Raw genomic sequence first — 20,847 nt, forward strand, 5'->3', positions numbered from 1 at the left:
TAAGAACATAATAATGGCATAAAGAGGGCACCAATATAGGTTAACAAATCAGGTCGAATCGTTTCCCAAGGTCCATATACATATATAGGTTGGACTCATGTATGCATCTGGCTGCTATTCCCAAACAGGAAACTGCATGTGATCTTATCGATAACAGATAACTCTTTTTCCTCTCTTGAATCTTCCATCCTCCCTTCCTCTTCTAACCATAACACCTCCAAAATGACCACTCAAAAAAAAGAACACATCGCCCGGGACCTCCTCTCGCGTGCCCACTCCCCCGACACCGCCGACCAGCTCTTCACAGAACGCATCAAGCAAAAGCCCCTGTACCTCCGACCAACCTCGCCCACCCCAGAAGACAACCGCTCCCGACGGCGTCTCCATCGTCTCCGCAAGAAAGAATACTTCCTCCGGAAGCAAAAGCCGCGTCCGCTGTCGGCGCGCGAAAAGCGAGCCTCGGGCCTCTACGACCTCCCCAAGGAAGAATGCAAGTACGCCATCTTCAAAGAACTCCACACGATGTGGGTGGGTTATATGCAGGAAATCCTCGACATGAAGATCCGACCTCCCGCGGAAATTAATGTGTCAGCGTTGTCGCATGGGAGTAAACTGGTCAGCGCTGATTTCCACGGGGCCTGCGTCGAGGTGGTGCGGAGTCGGTGCGCGGGGCGGGTCGGTGTGAAGGGGATTGTGGTTCGGGATACGAAGTTCACCTTCGTGGTCGTTACGGAGAAGGATGAAGTGAAAAGTGAGAACCCTCCTCTGGGACTTGTTGCGATGGTGTGCTGACTTTTGCGCGTTGGGACAGCAATTCCCAAAGAGCAGACCATCTTCCGGTTTTCAGTGCCCTTTCCTGGGACGGAGGCGAGCCAGGATCCCGAGGGAGACGGCAACAAGAAGACTAGGGAGCTCGTTTTTGAACTTCACGGCAGCCAGTTTGAGAATCGCCCGGTCGACCGGGCAAACAAGAAGTTCAAATGGCGGAATGTCGATTACCTCTAGGTCGTTTAAGATAACGAGGATTAATGATCTATCACGACGGTATGAACTAGCGATGTTGTGCATTCGTTTGGCGACACGTCGGCCTACAGAATTCCACATTACGTTCGCATTCTTACTCCAACATCTAAAGCGTCTACGGCGTCTGACGCCGTGCGCACAGCTTGGCAATCGATATTCCCGATATGCCTTGATAGTCGCTTTGAACACGACATTTGCCATGCAAGATCTACCAATACTATAGGGTGTGGCATACTACCCACCGTACGAGTCTTCTATCGACCTGACCGTGAGAATGGAGATGACATATATCACAATTTATTGTACACGTGAAACAATCTTTCCTATCTATGGGTATCTTTACATGGCAGAAACAGCAACCCCAACAAATGGGATCAAAATATTGCGTGTCGTGGGTTTGAACGCACCTCAGCAATCAGTGAGCTGTGACAGACATCTTCGGCTGACCGTGATGCGCTGCCCCATACTAGCCGACCCTGGGCGTCTTGTTAACGCGGTTGGTTGTCGATCGCCCACACGGCGGCGCGCAGGATTGCAAGCAGGATCTGCTAATACAGCACATCCTGGGTGCATGTGCACAGCAAGTGCGGACATTCGGACAGCGCATGCTGCAACATGCAGGTAATGGACGTGCGGTCCACTGTGATTGAAGCAAGATGGATAAGCAGCCAACAGCTTCACCTCACATTCCAGCCCACTCAAGACTGAATGTTCGAACGCAGTCCTGATAGTCCTTATGCTCCTCAGCCTTCCTCTCCGCACCGCCGATGAGGAATCCCTTCTTCACACCGGTACCCAGACGACCACCAGAGATGAGATCCATCAAGTCAAGCTCTTCATCCCATTCCGCAGAGACAACAACGAAGTGAGAATGGAAGCGCAAAGGATCCCCAGGATAGGCAAGATACTGACATCCGAACCGCAATCCCGGAGAGAGAAAGTAGCCAGCGGAATGCAAGTGAGCGAACAGAGGGTACGACGACGGCACCTGGGGCAGCGGCAACAGTTGATCGTCGGATGGCTTGGATGGAAGGGGAGGATGGGACGTGGGAGGTGTAATGCCCATCGCGGCGTCAGATTTAGAAATCGAAGCACCAGTCGAGGATGAAATCGTCGGGCTAGGACTCGCGGCTCGACCATTATCGTCTGCGAAGAGATCCAGCATTGGATTGTCCGCCTTGTCGTCCGCCTCGGACGCTTTCCGGGCATCACTCTTCGCCTTTCCGGCCTTCTTCTGCTGTTCTATCTTCTTTAAGGCTTTCTCTTTCTGCTGCTCTTTTCGGCTAGTCTGCACGCGCATAGCTTGGAGGCCTTGGGATTCTAGGTCATGGAGATACCGCCTGCGGTCGTCTTCCATGAGGGCTTTCATTCCCTGCTTCTGGACTTTTACCTCGTCTACAATGCAAGCTACACCCTTTTCCACCAGCAGCCGGGCTTCCTCGGGCATTAACTCCAGGGGCAGGCCCAGGAAGATGTTTTGTTGGGGGATCTGCGGCAAGGTGCCTATGAGGACGCCGCAGATATGGTGCTCGCGTCTGAGGTACGAGACGGCGTCAATGGAGAAGACATAGTAGTTACCCGCAATGTACGAGATCGGGATAGGAAGGTCAGGTTGGAAGTCCATGTTGAAGGCCAAGAAAAGATGAAGGGTTCACTGCGTCACAGCACGAGTTAGCGTTTGAATCCGCAAGAGATGTGTGACATAATCATGTAGAAGAATTGGACAAGTCATTTTCCAGTACGTTTCTCAATCACAGGTGCTCTTTTTTTTTGAGATATTAAATGAGCTTCAGGGGATTGACAGATTTTGTAGTTATATAATCATTCGAGGTGCGACGGATGAAATGAGATGATCAACAACTTACCATCAAATACAATAAAGCATGATCAGAATTAAACTGCTCGTCCTTTGAGCAGCAGAAGCTGAGATGGAAAAGGAAGTGGAAGAAGAGTCAAAATTCCGTGGGAGAACTTTTTTAAAGAGACGGAGCCGCGCTTTACCTATTATGGACGACCCACTCCAGCTACGGAGAGCAACCACTTGCGCTCCTCACCACAACAACTCTTGAGGTCTAAAGTATTCCTGTTATCATTATTGCAAACGGCACTTCTGCTCTATATTCAATCCCCAGTCATTCTTCCATCATGAACTTCATCTTGCTACTAATCCTGGTCTTCTTTGGCCCGTTACTCTTGCTGTTAGGTACGTCGCCTGTCCAACCCCACATCCGGCCGTAGCTGACCAGATGGACCTGAAGCATGGCTCGCTCTGTCGTCCTGCCTGGGGACGTCGTTCCGCTCTCGCTTCTCGTTCAGATCCGGGATGGATGCTTACGGAAGAGACTACCTCCGCACGATGGCGAACTCGGGCCCCGCGATGTCCGAACAGATCGAGTTGGAGAACATGCTCGCGGAGTCGGACCACGAAGAGTGATGGATGATAGCTAGTGCACTTCTCGCCCGGCACCTAGTCTTTCGTCTTAGAACTCAAGATCGGCCTTTTTCGGCATTCCGCCCGACTGCCCGCCGTCCTGCGCCTCCTTGTCACCTTCCGCCGGCGGCAGACTGAACGGTTTGATTTCGAATTTCCGTCGACTCAGCGTGAACGCCCAGTCTTGGCCGACATTTTGGTCGCTGCCGCCGCCCCGCTCGTGCAAGACGGGCAGTCGGTGTGTCTTTAGCATGCCTTGTGGGGGCTCCTCATGGGCCGTTGCGGCGCCGGATGTTGCGAGCGCGTCGGCGGAATGCGGAAAGGGACACAATTCGATCACGCCGTCGCTGAGAAGCTCCATCCACCGGACCAGCCCCGACGTGCGGGGGAATAGCGAGAGCGGTATTGTGATCATGGCGGTAATGCGTGCGCCGGTCGTGCTGAGAAGAGCCTTGAGGGAATGGAGGAATGGGAGGAGGTTCTCTGGTTGGACCACCTCCGGTGGGTATAATGTGGGATTGAGAAGTGATGGTATCACGATACGGTGGACGGTGTTGGCGGGGCTCTGCGCGATAGCATTCTGGAGGCGCTTGTGGATGGAGACGAGTAAGGGCTCGTTCGAGGGCGTGAGAGGGATGTAGGTGATGTTTGTTATGGACGGATGGGTGAGACGCTTGGTGAGGTCAAACGCATGGCAAAATGAGGGCTGTTTCGCTTGACCTCCGTCCCCCGCACTCGTGCTTTGGTCTCCTGTGTTTGCAGCGGGCACTGTATCTGTGAGCGCTGTCCACTGTTAACAGTTGAGATCGGCTTACCTCTGGATCCTGCGACCCCAGCGCCAAACTCGCCGAGACGCTCATATCGCCAAGCGATCTTCATGCGCTCCCCTTTCCGCTTGTCGGCTTTGTCGTCCGTAGCATCGGCGGGACCTATTAATCCTGGCAGGCTGCGACCCCATTGCTCAGGCATGCCGATGACGTGAATCTTCTGATCCTGTACCACGCCTTCTGCGGCATAATAGCGTAGCAATGCGCCGGCAAAATCCGTCGTACCATTCTCCTCGATCAACAGCATTTTCCCGATGGGAAGTCCTCCATGTCCCGCGAGAAGATTGTCGAGCGACGGCGTGCCGGTCGACGTAGTTGGGCGTCCATCATCGGGGGATGGGCGAATTCCGGGCGTCGATTCTGGCGCGAGTGCAGGAGATTGCGGCTGTGCAGGGTGAGGAACAGATGCGCGATCCGCACCCGTAGACAGACCGATATTCCTTTTGCGAAACGACATTGTGGTGGTAGCAGGAGGAAGCTGTCGTGCGCCCAAATAGTTTTTTGGCGGATGAGCTGCGGGGCAGATGCCGGGCGGAAGCAAAAGCGGCGGCGCGGTAAAAGTCGAGCAAAAAAAGCTTCGGCGGCTTTTGTCCCTTCAACCATCCATCCCCCAACTGCTGGTGCTCTCCGGTCGCTTTCACCACTCGCTCCCAGATTTGGGATTTGACATATTCTCGACACATACATATATCTGCGACGCTTCTTTCTAGACTATTTGATACCCTGCTTATCGTACACCGCGACCATGTCCGACCCCGTCCTGTTCGAAGATACCTTCACGATCACTGCGATCAACGCGCAGAAGTACGATCGCGTCTCTCGTTTGACCTGCACCTCCTCGGATAACTTCACAACTTTCACTCTCGATGTGAACACAGAACTCTACCCCTGTGCCGTGGGCGAGTCCCTGTCCATGGCCATCGCGTCGACTCTGTCTCTGGACGGCAAAGAGGACAGCGGCACCAAGGTCGGCTGGAGAGAAGTCGGCATGGGCGAACAGAGCTTGGCAAACGATTACGATTATGTCTGCCACGGCAAGGTGTATCGATTCGAGGAGGGATCGACTTCGGGCAACATGTAGGTCCCTCTGCTCTGTTGTGCATTCCGTGCTTGCGACAGATTGAACTTGTCGTTAAAAAGGGTAAACCTTTGCTGACCGATATCTCAGGGCGGTGTTCATTTCGTTTGGCGGACTTTTGCTTTACCTCGAAGGCCCCTACAAGAAGACGGCCCCTCTCCGCATCGACTACGTGTATCTTCTCCTGAAGAAATAGAGTCTCTATCGTTTTGTGCATCAGGACGTCTCATGGATATCACCGTCCAAAGTTGATTCCCAGATAGTCTAAAAGTGTGCTTGGTCGGGTTTTACTGGCAGCGTCGGCGTTCTATTGGTGGCTGGGTATATCAGATAGAATATCAAATATCTTTTTCACGTGGTGTCGCTGCGTATCGAAGCGTAGATTGCCTTCTACGCCTTCGCATGAGAGGCGACCGGGAATTCCAAGCGCCGATGCATCTTGGCCAGTATGTCGAGATAATCGGGTTCGTTCTCCGCCGTCAGGATGCCATGCCGGATGAAGAAATCGATCAGGACAACCGCGCAGTTGGGCTTGAACTCGCCGTTGGCAAGCGCCGCCTTGGTCTCCTCAACGGTGTACAGGTGGAACGCCTCGACCTCGGTGTCGTTGGGCTTGGGCGTCACATCAGCGCTCAGCTTGATGTCATACACATACTCGACCTCCGGCTGCAAGAGGTTCGTTTCGCCGCCTGCCCGCGCATCTCGCACGTAGAAGTAGGAGACGTAGCCAACCGGAGTGGTATTGGCTTTGACCACGTCCTCCGGCAGCGACGCCTCCTCCATCGCTTCCCGGACAAGACATTCAAACGGTGGCTCCGTGGTGCTCATACCGCCGGCCACGGAGTTGTCCAGCATGCCGGGGTAGGTCTGCTTCGTTCGCGAGCGCCGGGGCACCCAGATGCGCAGGCCCTGCTCGTCCTCCACGTAGCAGGTGGCATGCACGCCGTAGGACACCACGCCGAACAGCGGGGTGGCGCTGCGTTCCATCTCGAACAGGAATTCTCCGCCCGGCCCGTAGATGGGGTACATCTCGTTGCGCCATCCTTTCAGGACTTCGAAGGTCTCCCGTCGGACGGCCTCGGCGAGCGTATTGGCCATGAGACGAGTTCGATCTTGGGGGGTCGTGTTCGGGGGAGTCACGAGCGTCACGGTCTGGTTCGCCGAGTCGATGGCCCAGCAGTCCGGGGGCCAGAAGAACTTGTCGACTACCGAGTTGACGATGTAGCCTAGGACGGCATCGCATCCGGTGACTTTGAAGGCATGGTAGTTTCGGAGGTGGGCTGTATAGTATGCTGGGTCGTCTTGATAGTACGGAAATCTAGGAAGATAAGGTGTTAGATGCGGCGTTTCGTTTGGGTTGGAGGGGTGCAATCACTTGTCGCATTCATTGACCAGCTCGAGATTCGATTTGCCCATTTTGCAGAACGTCTATGCTGTGTGCGTTGGGTATGACTGGGAGCGAAGCGGCAGATGATATCCCTGCGGAGGGGAAATATATATATTTTCCTGATCGGGTTAGCGGAATATACTCATGCCTGAGGCAGAATCAGAAAACCTACCACATTGGAATGAGAGGTCCAAAAACTGGTAGGTTGATAATTCCACCTTGTGACGGTGAATATCAAGAGTTTTGATAATGAGGTGTGAATGATGAAGCTATACAGATGCGCGCAAAACCCGAATTCACTGTACAAATCCGAACCTTACCACAGATGTGAGGGCCCTCAGGAATGTGGTAGGTTTTATCCCTGCTGCCTGAGGCCAGCAAGCCCTTATCGATAAGGGTACTGCACTATTTCGTCACTGCGGGCTTTCTTTGAGATTCCATCATCGATCCCGGCCGGGGAAATTCTCCAGAGCTCCTTTACATCTTCACAAGCTCCAATCTCCTTGATAATGCACATCAATTGCCGCCTGCGTCTATAGTACGGCACATATCCACCTCATCTTTCTCATATTCCCTTCCAATTCGATACCCCGGCGTACTCCATTCTCTTCCAGCATGTTCTCCGTCATCATCCCCGGCAGGCCCTGCCTAACAGACATCGTCGCCCTGGACGCCCAACCCAACGGCCAGGCCACCAAATTCGCTTTCAACTTCCCCATTACTCCCTCCTTCACCGAGATCGTCGTATTCTTCCTCCCGGGGACCGTCCTCCCCCAGGACACCGCCGCCGCCATCTACATCCAATTCCCCGGCGCCGAGTTCCGCTTCATCGGCGCGCTCGCCAACGAGCAGCCTTCCGCCGTGCTGAAGGTCCGGCCGCCCCCGCGTCGCACGGAAGCCGAGGAGGAGGACGTCATGCTCGACGAGGGTGCGGCCGGGAACGCGACGTTGGGTATTTCCATCGAGCCGGTGCAGAACGTTGCGCCGCAGCTGGCGGCTCTGGAGGCGGAGAAAGGCGCCGGCGCCGGGCCGTCTACAGATCTGGTGCGACAGACTCGGCAGCAGAAGGAGATTACGACAAAGGTGCTGGCGCAGCGCATCATTGGGAATGCGTTTAACTTTTTGGCGAGTTTTGCAGAGTCGGATCCGAACAATAAGGGGCAGGAAGTTGTGTCGCTGAAGGCGTTCCGGGACTGGTGGTCGAAGTTTGAGCGCAAGGTCGATATGGATCCGACGTTTTTGGAGCGAGAGGACCCGTCTGCTTCAGGGTGATTCTTTGCGGGTGCGGGGGATCCTGATAGATCGGGTGGAAGAGGGCCTTCTCTTGGTTGGATGTTTACAGTGAAGGCAGATGACTGCGGATGTCTGCTGTGCATTGAACTGATATTCTGATGTGGTGACGAATTTCATAGGCTATGGTGCTTGGCGCTTTCTTTGGCGGATGCAGTGCGCTTTTGATAGAGAATTCACTCTATTCTGTTGCATTGGACCGTGTACCTACGATATGCAGGAGATAACCAATTTCAACATAGTGCCTGACATGTGTAACTTCCATGGAATCTATAGTAGTCTATATTCCGTGCAATCTATGGTCTACTCGAGCAAGAACTTCAAAAAGGCCGCACCTATCGCGACGCCGTCGTGCTCCCATTTTGCTCGTTCCAGGGCGTCTTCGCCCTGTTCCTTCGTAAAGACCCCGGTCTGCGTCCGCAGCTTCACAATTTCGGTAATGATTTCCTCGTTGAATTCGGGGTGTCCTTGAACAGTCATGAACTTGCCCGGTCGATACATGCCCTGCACCGCACAGCGGGGAGACGAACCCAGAGGGACGACATTGGCGGGGTACTCGTACACGATATCCTGATGCATTTGTTGGATTCTCTGATGTATTGTTAGCACTGAGGCAGACGAGCAAGAGCCAGCCGCTTACCAGTTTATCCTTGCCGAACAATTTCTTCCCCGGCTCGGAGAGATCCATATCGCATACGGCAATCTCCCATCCGACATCGCTGCGGCCGACCTTCACCCCCAGCGCACGGCCGATGATCTGGTGTCCGAAGCAGATCCCCAGAATCTTCACCCGGTTGTCATCAATGGCTTTTTTGGTGTACTCGACTAGTTTGGTGATCCACGGGTGGTCATCGAAGGAATTGTGTTCTGCGCATGGTCAGACCTCGCATGCGACGCCACCAGACTATGACTCACTCGATCCGGTAAGGAGAAGGACATCGATGTCCTCCAGATTCGGGTATTCCTGTTTGCTCACAACATCCCAGCCGGAGATGACGAGGCCGCTTGTAGGGTCGAGTCTATCGGGTTGACCAAGGGCCTGGGCACTTGCATGCAGGAGAGCGGCAAAGACACCACGATATCCCTTGTACTTTTGATCGACTTTCTCGACGGGAGTGTCGCATTCGAGAACGGCGATCCGAAGAGGGGGGCGCATGGTGCGATTGAGATGCGGTATGAAAAGTGTAATAGTGCGTGAGGGATGTGTCTTCTTCGATATATATTGAAGGAGTGGTAGAGAAATGAAGCAGGGCTTATCGTGGTTATCAGCCGCCACCGCCTTTCATCTTCGGAATTCCATGCGGGGTATCCAGGAGTATTTCCGTGGATCAAATTCTTCAAGGAGTAAGATAGACTGGCGAGTCAATGTTTAGTAGTACGGAGTGTTCCTGTCGCAAGGTGTCCATATACGAAGTAAGGATACCCCTGGACGGTTTCGACTGCCACACCGCATCACTACGAACAAGTACAACTGAGATCGGCTCCCGGCAAAGAATCTCGGCCATCACCCCCGCTATTGATATGCATAGTATGCAGATGGTCCGATGACTCGACCAGAAGAGGGGAGACTGTCCTTCGCACCAAGTGGATCCTGTGATATTAGGACCCGGGGTTTCTGGTGGGATGTGAACGAAGCAGAGTCAAGACTCGTGGTCCAACGATATATTCAGATAGAAATACTCACAGAGAAGGGAAGATGTAGATGTATAGAACCAGGGAGAAGTGCATTGAAAAGGTTGAGGGGAATCCTGGTCAGTCATAGCAGGTGCATTAGTTAGTGTCTCCCTTATCAGTTAGGGCCTTCCTCCTACGGAGTATAAAATCTTCTCCGCTTCTGTCATCTCCATTTTTGCATCTTCTTCACATCTTCCATAGACAAAAGTTTCTACGCCCTCACCCTTTTTAATAAATACCCTCTCAAGTTAGATCTTTACTCTCTCTCAGCAACATCGCAATATCCATCTCTATACAATAGAGGTGATGCATGGTCGAGTACAGGCTCCCCATGTGGACGAGTCCACCCCGCTGCTCAACCCCAGCGCAGTAGACCCCGAACCGCTGTCGAGCTCGTCGTCAATCGTGGACGAAGATGCCGCCCTTCTCAATCTCTCTCGTGTCAGCTCGATTCCCCAGGGCCTGGAAGTCGACTCGGGCGTAGGGCGGACTCCTTGCGCGACTGAAGACCAGACAAAAACCCTCGCCGACCTGGAAGGAAAATCTGACCCTTACGCCTCTCGCTTTATCAATGTCTCTCCCTTCCGATTTTGGGTGATTTTCAGCGGCGTCTTGCTGGGATATATGATCGGCTTCTTTGACTCGACATTGATGGCCTCCACCCACCCCGTCATCACATCCCACTTCCACGCCTCCAACTCAGCCTCATGGCTATCCACCGCTTTCCTCTTGACCTCCACCGCCTTTCTCCCCCTATTTGGCCGGATTTCCGACACCTTCGGTCGGAGGCCGGTGTATTTGTTCTCGATCGCCGTGTTTTTCGCGACCACCGCATGGTGCGCAACCGCGCAGAGCATCGGAAGCTTCATCGCCGCCAGAGCCTGTTGTGGGCTGGGCGCCGGGGGCGTCTTTTCCATGGGCATGATTCTGACCAGCGACCTCGTTCGCATCGAGTATCGAGGCATCTACCAGTCGTATCTTAACCTGGTCCTGGGGACCGGGGGTTGCATGGGCCTCGCGTTTGGTGGCATCCTGTGCGACACGGTGGGATGGAGAGGTGCGTTCTTCGTACAACTACCATTTATCTTCCTGTACTTCCTCGTCGCCGCCTGGACCACCCCCACCGACCTGGGATTAACGAAAGCGCGCGCCGAGCGGATGACCATTCTTCAGTTAGTGAAAAGCATCGACCTGATCGGGTCTTTCCTCCTCGTCCTCGGCGTGACCGCCCTGATCATGGGTCTGAACCTGGGCGGAAACGTGTATCGCTGGACGCACCCTGTCGTCATCTCCTCCCTGGTACTGTCTCTCATCGTCGCCGTGATCTTTGTCCGGTACGAGCGCAATGTAGAGCGGGCCGTCATGCCGATCTCCCTGCTGTCCAAGGATCCTCGAGCCAGCCTGATCTTTGGGAATTTCTTCGGCGCGATCTCGGTCAATGCCATTATTTTTAATGCTCCCTTGTATTTCCAGGCCGTCAAATTGGCTAGTCCGACTGACTCTGGTTTCAGACTGATTGGGGCGACCCTCGCCTCGACCATCTCCAGCGTGTCGACAGGGTTTCTAATCACCTGGTCCCGGCGGTTAAAACCGACCGTGATAATCGGGGATATTTTCCTCCTCATTGGAGGCTTGACCGCTGCCTCAATGAATGTGAGCACCCCTGATCTCCTTGCCATGGCCTGCGTGTCTCTCTCAAGTCTCGGCCAGGGATTTTCGAATCCGTCCTTGATGGTAGCCGTCCTGGCCACCAGTGAACAGGATGAACAAGCCGTCGCGACGACTACCCTGGGACTATGGAGGAACCTGGGGTCGGTGATGGGCGTGGCTACGAGCAGCTGGGCGTTTCAGAACACCCTGCGGTACAACCTGGAGGAGATGGTGACCGGTCCTAACAAGGAGACGGTGATTCTCCTGGTGCGAAAGTCGGTCCAGGCCATCGCAAATTTGGATCCTATGCACCAGCAGCAAGGTGATTCTCCAATGACACGTCCCTCGATACTTACTGCCGTTCTAGTTGTGGCTAACAGTGTATCTGCAGTGATTGGAGCGTATGCCGCCGCTCTTCGCGTCACCTTCCTGTCTGCAGCTGTCTGGGCTGCCTTCATGTGTCTGATGCATTTCAGACTCCGACTGCCCCGACTTGGGAGTAAGGCTTGAGTTGAGTATATATGACAGGTAATGTCCTTTCACGCCTTTCTGTAAGCCCTCTAGGTACAAATTGAGAAGGACAAAAAAGGATGGAAACGATAAAAGCAGACGATGTTCGATTGATTATGGAGGTAATGATAGCGAGATTTGTATCATTTCATGCGTTAATGGATATGACTAGAAGGGAGCCATCTTTCTCTCTATCCCAAGTGTTCTATTGTTTGGGAGGCCTTTCGTAAGCCCCTTGCAGTTTGCAGTTTAGCGGCCGCATCGCCGTCTCCCCGCAGATCTCACCGGCTGCATTATCTCATTTTCCTTCCTTGTGAACCCGCTTCCCTTCGTGCAGACCGTCTTAACTAAGTCTACAGGGTTATCAGTATGTCCTCGCAATTCAATTCCTGGTCTCTTTGCATATTCTTTCCTATTATTCGCACCAAGCTGCCCATATACTGACTGTCGCTCCAACAGGCACAGACCAGACCGCCAACACCGATTCCCTTCAATGGCCCGACTCTACGCCCCCATCTTCGGTTTCTCATATGTCGCATCGCCTGGTCGTTACTATTCATCTCGTCCTTCGTCCCCTCCCTCCCTCGCGGTATAGAAACCCGGTGTGATCTGTTGGAACGTCCAGCGCAGCAGGCCTCTCGACTTGCCACGATGCGCTGGGATCATCGGTTGTGTGGTTGACAAGAGGCTACGTGATAACTGGTGTGTCGGACAAAGGCGATCAGTGACTCGACACTCGAGTCGAGGTGGCACAGGATCGTCTGATATGGCACCTGCCGTCAATGCCCAGCTCCCGCCATCCGGCTCTGAGCTATCTATAGCTCCCACACCCAACACCGATGGAGCCGGCACCGACATTGACAGTGCGGTGCCAGTGGAAACGCCTCAAGATGGTGGCTCGCTCGACGAAGGGGGTGTGCCCACACCCAACAGCGTCTCGCTGAGCACTCCCCGCGTTCTGGGGAGCGACACGAACCAGCCGGATGAAGTCGCGACCAAAAAGTCCAGGCGTGTTCGGACCGGATGTCTGACGTGTCGGGAGCGTCATCTCAAGTGTGATGAGGCGCAGAATCGGTGTCAGAATTGTCGGAAATCAGGTCGGATATGTCGACGCGGCGTCCGGCTTAATTTCATCGACACACAGGTCTCGGCGCCGCCTCATTATATCGTCCCACCGGCCGGAAACCGCGTCACATTCCGCGATGAATCGAGGCATATTGCGTCGGAGTATGTTGGGGGCGATGAGAGATATCCTCCTCCGGAGGCAGAGGTGAGCCCGGAGAGGGAAGATTGGGGCAGTTTTCCCATGTATCCTGCGTATAATATGCCGATGGTGCCTTCTTACATTCCAGAGTTTGGTACTGCGTTGTCTGGCCATACGATGGCTGGGTTTGATGACAATCATCAGCCTGTGGCGCTTCGCCCTCAACGTCAAAGCGCTTCCAGCGTTCCTTTCCACTCCGCAACGCAAGGAAGAGCCGGCTTCGATAAGTATGCGTGTCTGAATGATCCGGAAGAGATACTGCTGTTGCAGGTCTTTGTGGAGGAGGTGGGGCTCTGGATGGACTCGATGGATGAGGCGAAACATGTAAGTCATAGTCGTTCCGCAAGGATATTGCTGCGCTGACTAGCCAGTTCACCCATATTCTGCCGTATCATGCGCTAGAGGAACCGATGCTGCTCAGAGCCTTGATGGCTTGCGGTGCACGTCATATATACCTTGTGAACCCTTCATACGGCGAGGAAAAGGCTGCGTTCTTCCACGATACAGCCTCGGGTGATCTACTTCGCTTGCTGCAAAATCCGAACCGAGACTCTGCTCTGTGTGCAACGACAGCTGTCATTCTTAACGTCTACGAACTGATGTGCTCAAGATCTACATTGTCTGCTCAAGGTCTGAACCACATTGCTGGTGCAAGAGCTCTGATCAAGGAATGCCAGTGGGACGCCCGGACGCAAGGACTTGGTGGCGCATGTTTTTGGCTGAATGTCGCCATGGAACTGCTCAGCTGTTTGCATTTCAACTGGACACTTGCCTGGGACCCTGACACGTGGGGCGTCCAGATAGACTTGGACCATATGCAGTCGAATGTTGCTGGCAATGAAGAAATGTGGACTCACTGGATGGTCTATATCTGTGCGAAGGTTGCAAACTTTCGCTCTTCGATGTCCCACTTTCTGGATACCAACCAAACACCAGACGATAGAGTCCAGATGGACCAACGATACCAGGAGTGGTGCAGGTACAGCGAATGGTGTGAGCGATGGGAGAATGCGGCGCCTCGCTCTCTGAAGCCACTGGGGTATCTCCACAATTGGCAGACCCACTCGAAGACCGTCTTTCCCAATATATGGTGCGCTCTAGAGCTTGTCTTTGATCCGGAATGCGTTGACTGACATCATCTTAGGCTGACGAAACGGTCTTCGATCGTAGCCCGTTTGTTCTACCACACCACCCAGATTCTGCTCACCAAAACACATCCGTTCGAATCAGAATTCAGCTCTGAGATGCAGAGTCAACAGCAACGACATGCGCATGATATCTGCGGTATTGTAGCGCATGTGAAGGACCGCGGCATCGCCAGTTTTTCCATCCGCTTTCTGGCCCTTGCGGCGGAGTGTCTCGCAACCAGGGAAGCGCAGGAGGAGATTTTGCACATTCTCGACGACATTATGAAACGGACTGGGTGGCGAGCAGAGCATATAAAGGATGAGCTTCAGGCGGCGTGGGGATGGACGACTGCCCCCAAAGAGCCTTCTGTGGATACTACGGACGACGCTTTTGGGTTACTCAGGGATCTTTCGTCCCTTGATTCGGGTGCTATTCCGGAGTCACTGAGAATGCCACCCGGTGTGGTGAATCCGATCATGGTGTTTGCCGATTTTTCGATGGACAATCACCCCTACCAGGAGTATTATGTCGCACCGCATCGTGGGGGGAACCACTACCAGGGCGGGAGTTTTTGACTTGAGTACGGATCGGCGTTATGAATGGTTGGGAGGCGTTTGGAAGATACCATGGATAGATTTGTTTGCAGCAGATATGTTTTCTTTTGTGCTTTCCATGTCATTCTACCAGACAATATGTCGAAGAGTATAGTACTTCGTGCTGTCAACGGATCTGATAATGCCCCGCCATACTCCGTAGACTCCAGGCAACGGCACCCTGGGAGCGCTGTAGGACTAGCTTATCATATTCCTCGTACATGGGACGGATAAAGTGAATGGGAAATTTATCATAGCTCAACATGGGTCTCTTGCGGTTTATGAGCAGCACCCCCACAAACCTAGGACCAAAAAACCAAACGCAGTCTTGCATCTAAGACACACCCGGATGAGTCCTAATAAGCGTGATATGTAGTTTTGCAAGAGATGGAATAGACATACATCATAAGGATGTCGACGAAATACATGCCGTAGTAAGGATGACCTGTCAAAGACAAGTTCCTTTCCGTATCTGAAAGAGACTTGTTAAAGAGTTGGCCCTGTCCTGCTCGGATATCTGACTTTGAGATAGGGTTGATGCTGAGTGGAATGACGATGGCGATATATAGGAGCATGTTGAAGAATAGAACGATGAATGTTACGGCTTGTCTTGCTTCTCCATCACTTGTACTAATGCAGCACACAGAAGACGCGATAACAAGACTAAGAGAAGACTAAACTAAGATTGTTACTTGGGCTTCGTTAATGCCAACGCACCGGAATGAACATGCAGACATACCGCGACTAGGTGAGCTATTCCAATGGCGCTATGAGTATTTCGCGCGACAGCCGAGGCTGCAAGTCCAACACCGATCGCCGAGAGAACCCAGGTCATATATATCATGCCTGCGGCGGCAGCAGTGGGAACAGGCACGCTCTTGGCCATTATGGTACTTCTGAAATAATATCGGGCTCACGAACACTGTATGGTTGATGGATTCTCCGCGTGCTGTGATGACAATAAATACTTCAGCTGCGGCGTCTCTGAAGAGAAGAACGATAGCTCAGCTAGCCAGCAGTAAAGTAACACGTCACGGCTGCAGGTAGTAAGATTGCTCTCCTCCTGCAGTCAGACGCCTCATCGAACCCAAGCCTTATTTCGTTCTGTTTTCCTTTGTGGTAGGAATGGCTGAGGTTGGCTGATAGTTGCTACCTGCAGTCATAATTGGCTCACGGCTTAGGGATAGTATTACTATAGAGCAGATGGTTGGTTCGGCTTATTGCCCAACTGTTGGAGATGAGACAGGAGGTATTCCACAGCGTGGCTTAGAGTGATGATTGTTTCCCATGGTGTATTGAGCGGTGGGAAAGAAGGCAGCAGATAAAGAAGTAGGATTTCGTAAACAGCAATGTCAAAGATAATATTGTGTTTGGACAAGGGTAGTTAGACATCGTGCACGAAGGTATATAGATAGTTGGTTCGGATAACAGATTAGAACCTTATGCATTATCATCAAGTACAGAGTCTTATATTGTCTTAGGTTTTGTTTAATTTCCCATGCGATATGGAAATGGCTGAGATAATCCAGGTTACAACGTGCCATTTTGTATAAAAAGTATGGAAATACAACAAAATTCGTGGTTCGGTAGTTGAAAACGTTACTATATCCTGCTCTCTAAATGCTAAGCGAGTCTACCGTATTATGAAATGCCAAGGCTGCCGTCTAAACTTCTGCCGCCGATTGACATCCGCCACAACAACTTCATCTACCGACAGATAGACGTTTCTTCACAACATCCAAAGACACGCCTGGTGATCATTCCCACGTATTGATGGCAAATGAGTGAATCAACACCTCAGCATCACCCCCCAGCAACTCCCATCTACATACTCCGCGGCCACGCATCCCCCATCCATGGCCTGCACATCTTCCACCAGAACCTCCGCCTGATCTCCGGCGACGCCGATGGCTGGGTCGTCGTGTGGGATCTAGTATCGAAGCGGCCGGTCGCGTCGTGGAAGGCCCACGATGGGGCTCTTCTCGAAGTGAAGGGTTTCAGCCCGGACGCGGCGACGACAGAAGTATACACGTGCGTTCTCTATCCCGATCCTTATCCGTAAACCAAACCATCTAACGATCACCAGACACGGAAGAGACCACAAGCTGCGCATGTGGCGGTTCCGCGCGCACGACGAACAGACCCTTGACAAGCGCCTCCCGGTGGATGTCGCCGGCCAGACGCAATCGCCGTCCACGGCCCCAAGCCAGCCGTGGCTGGTGCACTCGCTCCCCGTCAACGCGCTGAACTTCTGCGCCTTTGCGATGGTTTCCATCGCGGCGGACACCGAGTCTTCAACGCCACCAGCCACCCTCATCGCAGTCCCAAACGCACTCAATTCCGGTGCAATCGACCTCTTCCATCTCCCCAGCGAACGCCGCGTCTGCACCATCCCCGCCGACACCGCCGTCCAAACCGGCATGGTGATGGCGGTGCAGCTTGTCCTGGCCCCCGCGGGGGAACTCTCCGTTGCAGCCGCGTACGAGGACGGCCATGTCGCCGTGTTTAGCTGCCACGGGGCGCTGCGCGAGAAGGACTTTTCGCGCGGTAGTACGACCGTCTGGGAGTGGGTGAAGCTCTACTTCTGTCGGCCGCATACGCAGCCTGTTCTGTCGATTGATGTGGTTCCCGCCGGGGGTGAGTTTATCTCGTCCGCGGCGGATGCGCTGCTGGTTAAGCATCCTATTCCTCCATTGGGGTCTACGGTGCAGAGTGCGCCGCTCAAGCAGGTGGATACGAAGCATTCCGGCCAGCAGGGGCTGCGGGTGCGGTCTGATGGGAGGGTCTTTTCGACGGCGGGGTGGGATGCACGGGTGCGGGTCTATGCGGTGAAGACGCTGAGGGAGCTTGCGGTCCTGAAGTGGCATAAGGAGGGGTGCTATGCGGTTGCGTTTGGGGCGGTGGATTCTGCGTCTGCTTCTGATGCGGATGCTGCGTCGGGCACGGCTGCGGGCGAGGAGTTCTCCCTCGCTACGGTGCAGAAACAGCGCAACTACAAAGTGCAAAACACGCACTGGCTGGCGGCGGGGTCCAAAGACGGAAAGATCTCATTATGGGATATCTACTGAGGATGCTATTTACAAATTCTCGCGCCGCGCTACGCGAGATTGAACTCGCTGGCGCCCGCCATGTGCTCCTTCATCTTGGCGCGCATCTTCTGCGCCGCGCTCGCGGTGTCGGCGGCAGCCGGGATGTCATCGTCGTCGCGGCCGCCGGGGGTCTTCCGCTTCTTGCCCGCGGCCGGGGCCCGCGCGGCCTTGTAGTCTTTCTTGGTGTCGTCCTTTCCTTGGCGCAGGCCGGGCACGTTGATCTTGCTGGGGCGGTCGCGCAGGGCGAACGCCTTGGCGAGATGGCCGAGGTGGAGCTCCTTGATGTTGAACATGCTGCGCTCGCTGGCGACGTGCGTGGCGTAGGCGCGGATGTGCGACTGGTACGCGCGACGCGCCATCTCCAGGGACTCGGGCTTCTCGAGCGCCCAGCGTTCCAGGTCCATCTGCCAGTCCGTCGCCTTTTCCTCCCAGTCCTTGTTCTCGGACTCGACATTGCCGCCGAAGCCGCGCTTGAGGATGTCGTCCGCGTTGGTGCGGGTCAGCGCCTTGCCACCGTCGCGGTAGCCGCGCTTGAGAATCTCGACGTAGCCTTCTTCGCAGCCGGGCTGGAGGAAGATCAGCGCGCGGCCGTCGCGGCCCAGACGCGCCGTACGTCCGATACGGTGCAGGTGGTCTTCGGCGCTGAAGGCCGGGTCGTACTCGATGACGAGGTCGACGTTGGGCAGGTCCAGACCGCGCGAAGCCACGTCGGTGCAGACCAGCACGGAGGCGTCTTTGTTGCGCGCAAAGGAGGCAAGGGTGGAGGTGCGGACGTGTTGGGGGAGAGAGCCGTGGAGTCGGTGCAGGGTGACTGGGTTCGAGGGGTTGGAAAATGCTGTGGCGCGCGCGATGGTGTTGTGGGTGAACGCTGCGGGCTTCTCTTTGGTGTCGCTTGCGTCACTGTCCTCCGCGTTCTCGTCGGAGTCTTGTAGTTTCCTAGTAAATACTTCGAAATGGAAGTCGACAGAATCGGCGCATGAGACAAACACGATGGCCTTCATCACAGACCCCTTTCGCATGAAGGTTCGCTTCAGGAAAGCAGTCAGCGTAACGAGTCGCAGTTTGGCTGCAACGATGGCGTAGGATTGCTTCAACTGAGCCGGCACGGTGAACGCGGACTCGTCGTCGTTCTTCGGCTTCGCGTCGCCGTCTTCATCCGCCGGGTCGGCCTTGATATGGATCGCATCCTTCAAACTCATCTCGCCCAGTTTCTGCACGTTCATCTTGAGCGTGGCCGAACACAGAATGGTTGTCCGTTTCGTAGGCACCCCGGGGATGCGACTGGGCCGTTGTCTGGCGTCCAGCTTCTTGATGATCCCCTGCAGCTCCTGCTCGAACCCCAGCTCCATCAAGCGATCCCCTTCATCGAGCACCAACCACCGCACGTTGCTCACATCCAGCGCCTGCGTGTTTTCGAGGTGATCAGCCAGTCGACCGGGCGTGGCAACAAGAATATTCAAGCCCTTCCGCAGCCGCGCCTTCTCCGACTTCTTCTTCTCACCACCAATGACCGTCCCCGCCACGATCCAGTGCGCACATCGCAGCAGTCCCTCCAGCACGACGGAGATCTGCTTGCACAACTCTCTAGTCGGCGCGAGCACAATGGCAAACAGCCCACTATCGCGGTGGACGACCGGCTGGCCCTCGGCGTCTGTCGTGCTCGTGGCGTCCGTACGATTCGTAGGGTGCGAGAGGGCCATGATGCGCTGGACGAGCGGGAGCAGATACGCCAGCGTCTTTCCGGAACCCGTCTCAGCCTGGATGAACGCATCGCTCTCCTCCTTGAGCAACTGCGAGATGGACGCCTTCTGAATCGCCGTCGGCGCCTTCAGCTCGAGCTTCGTGAGCAGATGCGCCGCGAGCGTCGGCGACAGCCCCAGGTTGGTGAAGGTGTCGAGGCCGTCGATGAGAGGTGCGTTCGTCGGTTTCGCATCTTCGGCCGGGGCCTCGTCGGTGGGTTCCTCTGCGTTCCGTGGGAGCGGGTTCTTCGAGAACAGCGACGAGATGAACTGCCGTGGGTGCTGGTGCTGGTGCTGAGACTGCCCGGCGCGATCGTGGTCGCGGAGGCCCGCATCGTGGTCGTCGTCCGTCCGCTGTCGCTTCGCTGGCCGCGTGCCTGACACCTGGATCCGGTTGGGATTTTTCACGGGTCGCGGGGCGGCGGTGCCGTCGCTGGGTTTTCGGGGCTGGGCGCGGTGTTGGGCGATTTTCTTTGCGCTCAGTCGGTCGCGCCAGGTGCCGCCTTTCAGCTTCGGCTCGGACTTCTTGACGACATCGTCGCTGAAGGTAAAATTTAAGAGCATTCCATCGTCCGCCATTTTGATTGATTGGGACTGGGAAGTTGGGGTTGCGATGGATGCTTTTCGTCTGGCGTCAGTTGCTGTACTGTAGTCCGTAGAAGGAAATTTTCTCGGGCCGACCAGCTTCCGAGCCCTGAGGATTTGCCCTACTTTCCTGTTTGGTCATCTCCCGACGACAATGGAAGTACTACTCCGTATTATGTATGTTATGCATGTATCTATTATACATACTTGATTTTCTAGGACGACCGTAGACTTCCTCTTCACGATACCGCCGCTTTAGTGAAGGCGCTAAGAGGTCTGCTTAGCGAGTATTTCACTGTACGGATGACCTCTCACGTAGAACTTAGCCCTTGCTCTTGAGCTATCACGTGTACTCACTGAGCCGCTAACCCCCATCTATTTTACGCGGGTAGTTCAACCACTACTTTCAACCATATTTCTAAAAGTCCGCTTAAATACCCCCTCAACATGACGACGACAGGATTCAGCTTGCCCCTATCAGTAAAGTTAAGTAGAACAAAATTTAAGGGCATTAACAACAAATCTTAAGGGCAGGCCCAGAGGAGAATATAAAGGCATAGCACTTTTTTGAGCATTTTG

General features: G+C 54.3%; 10 protein-coding genes across 10 annotated transcripts; 5 read left to right on the plus strand and 5 right to left on the minus strand.

Annotated features, from left to right (window-relative positions):
• Positions 1-222: 222 nt before the first annotated feature.
• On the plus strand, positions 223-1,005 carry ATEG_07682 (RNase P/RNase MRP complex subunit; the record flags this gene model as incomplete). Its single annotated transcript, XM_001216303.1, has 2 exons — positions 223-751; positions 812-1,005. 2 exons carry the CDS (start codon positions 223-225, stop codon positions 1,003-1,005), a joined length of 723 nt encoding a protein of 240 aa, XP_001216303.1.
• Positions 1,006-1,705: 700 nt separating this feature from the next.
• ATEG_07683 (tRNA splicing endonuclease subunit SEN34) lies at positions 1,706-2,647 on the minus strand (the record flags this gene model as incomplete). The annotated part of the gene is made up of 1 exon (XM_001216304.1): positions 1,706-2,647. The coding sequence occupies one exon, from the start codon at positions 2,645-2,647 to the stop codon at positions 1,706-1,708; it is 942 nt and encodes a 313-aa protein (XP_001216304.1).
• Positions 2,648-3,503: 856 nt separating this feature from the next.
• On the minus strand, positions 3,504-4,738 carry ATEG_07684 (elongator complex protein 4; the record flags this gene model as incomplete). Its single annotated transcript, XM_001216305.1, has 2 exons — positions 3,504-4,228; positions 4,270-4,738. 2 exons carry the CDS (start codon positions 4,736-4,738, stop codon positions 3,504-3,506), a joined length of 1,194 nt encoding a protein of 397 aa, XP_001216305.1.
• A 288-nt stretch (positions 4,739-5,026) lies between these two features.
• ATEG_07685 (DNA-directed RNA polymerase core subunit RPB8) lies at positions 5,027-5,555 on the plus strand (the record flags this gene model as incomplete). The annotated part of the gene is made up of 2 exons (XM_001216306.1): positions 5,027-5,358; positions 5,450-5,555. The coding sequence occupies 2 exons, from the start codon at positions 5,027-5,029 to the stop codon at positions 5,553-5,555; spliced, it is 438 nt and encodes a 145-aa protein (XP_001216306.1).
• A 194-nt stretch (positions 5,556-5,749) lies between these two features.
• ATEG_07686 (thiamine pyrophosphokinase-related protein) lies at positions 5,750-6,775 on the minus strand (the record flags this gene model as incomplete). The annotated part of the gene is made up of 2 exons (XM_001216307.1): positions 5,750-6,677; positions 6,735-6,775. 2 exons carry the CDS (start codon positions 6,773-6,775, stop codon positions 5,750-5,752), a joined length of 969 nt encoding a protein of 322 aa, XP_001216307.1.
• A 586-nt stretch (positions 6,776-7,361) lies between these two features.
• ATEG_07687 (OPI10 family protein) lies at positions 7,362-8,018 on the plus strand (the record flags this gene model as incomplete). Its single annotated transcript, XM_001216308.1, has 1 exon — positions 7,362-8,018. One exon carries the CDS (start codon positions 7,362-7,364, stop codon positions 8,016-8,018), a length of 657 nt encoding a protein of 218 aa, XP_001216308.1.
• Positions 8,019-8,339: 321 nt separating this feature from the next.
• Positions 8,340-9,192, minus strand: ATEG_07688 (type 1 glutamine amidotransferase; the record flags this gene model as incomplete). The annotated part of the gene is made up of 3 exons (XM_001216309.1): positions 8,340-8,627; positions 8,677-8,903; positions 8,952-9,192. The coding sequence occupies 3 exons, from the start codon at positions 9,190-9,192 to the stop codon at positions 8,340-8,342; spliced, it is 756 nt and encodes a 251-aa protein (XP_001216309.1).
• An 824-nt stretch (positions 9,193-10,016) lies between these two features.
• On the plus strand, positions 10,017-11,870 carry ATEG_07689 (putative MFS multidrug transporter; the record flags this gene model as incomplete). Its single annotated transcript, XM_001216310.1, has 1 exon — positions 10,017-11,870. One exon carries the CDS (start codon positions 10,017-10,019, stop codon positions 11,868-11,870), a length of 1,854 nt encoding a protein of 617 aa, XP_001216310.1.
• Positions 11,871-12,636: 766 nt separating this feature from the next.
• ATEG_07690 (Zn(II)2Cys6 transcription factor) lies at positions 12,637-14,837 on the plus strand (the record flags this gene model as incomplete). Its single annotated transcript, XM_001216311.1, has 3 exons — positions 12,637-13,458; positions 13,506-14,224; positions 14,279-14,837. 3 exons carry the CDS (start codon positions 12,637-12,639, stop codon positions 14,835-14,837), a joined length of 2,100 nt encoding a protein of 699 aa, XP_001216311.1.
• A 2,090-nt stretch (positions 14,838-16,927) lies between these two features.
• On the minus strand, positions 16,928-20,262 carry dbp7 (putative ATP-dependent RNA helicase; the record flags this gene model as incomplete). The annotated part of the gene is made up of 3 exons (XM_001216312.1): positions 16,928-17,147; positions 17,190-17,825; positions 17,957-20,262. 3 exons carry the CDS (start codon positions 20,260-20,262, stop codon positions 16,928-16,930), a joined length of 3,162 nt encoding a protein of 1,053 aa, XP_001216312.1.
• Between the last annotated feature and the right edge of the window lie 585 nt (positions 20,263-20,847).

Source organism: Aspergillus terreus, genomic scaffold (genome assembly GCF_000149615.1).
Source record: "Aspergillus terreus NIH2624 scaffold_11 genomic scaffold, whole genome shotgun sequence".
In the NCBI taxonomy this organism is placed as follows: Eukaryota; Fungi; Ascomycota; class Eurotiomycetes; order Eurotiales; family Aspergillaceae; genus Aspergillus; species Aspergillus terreus.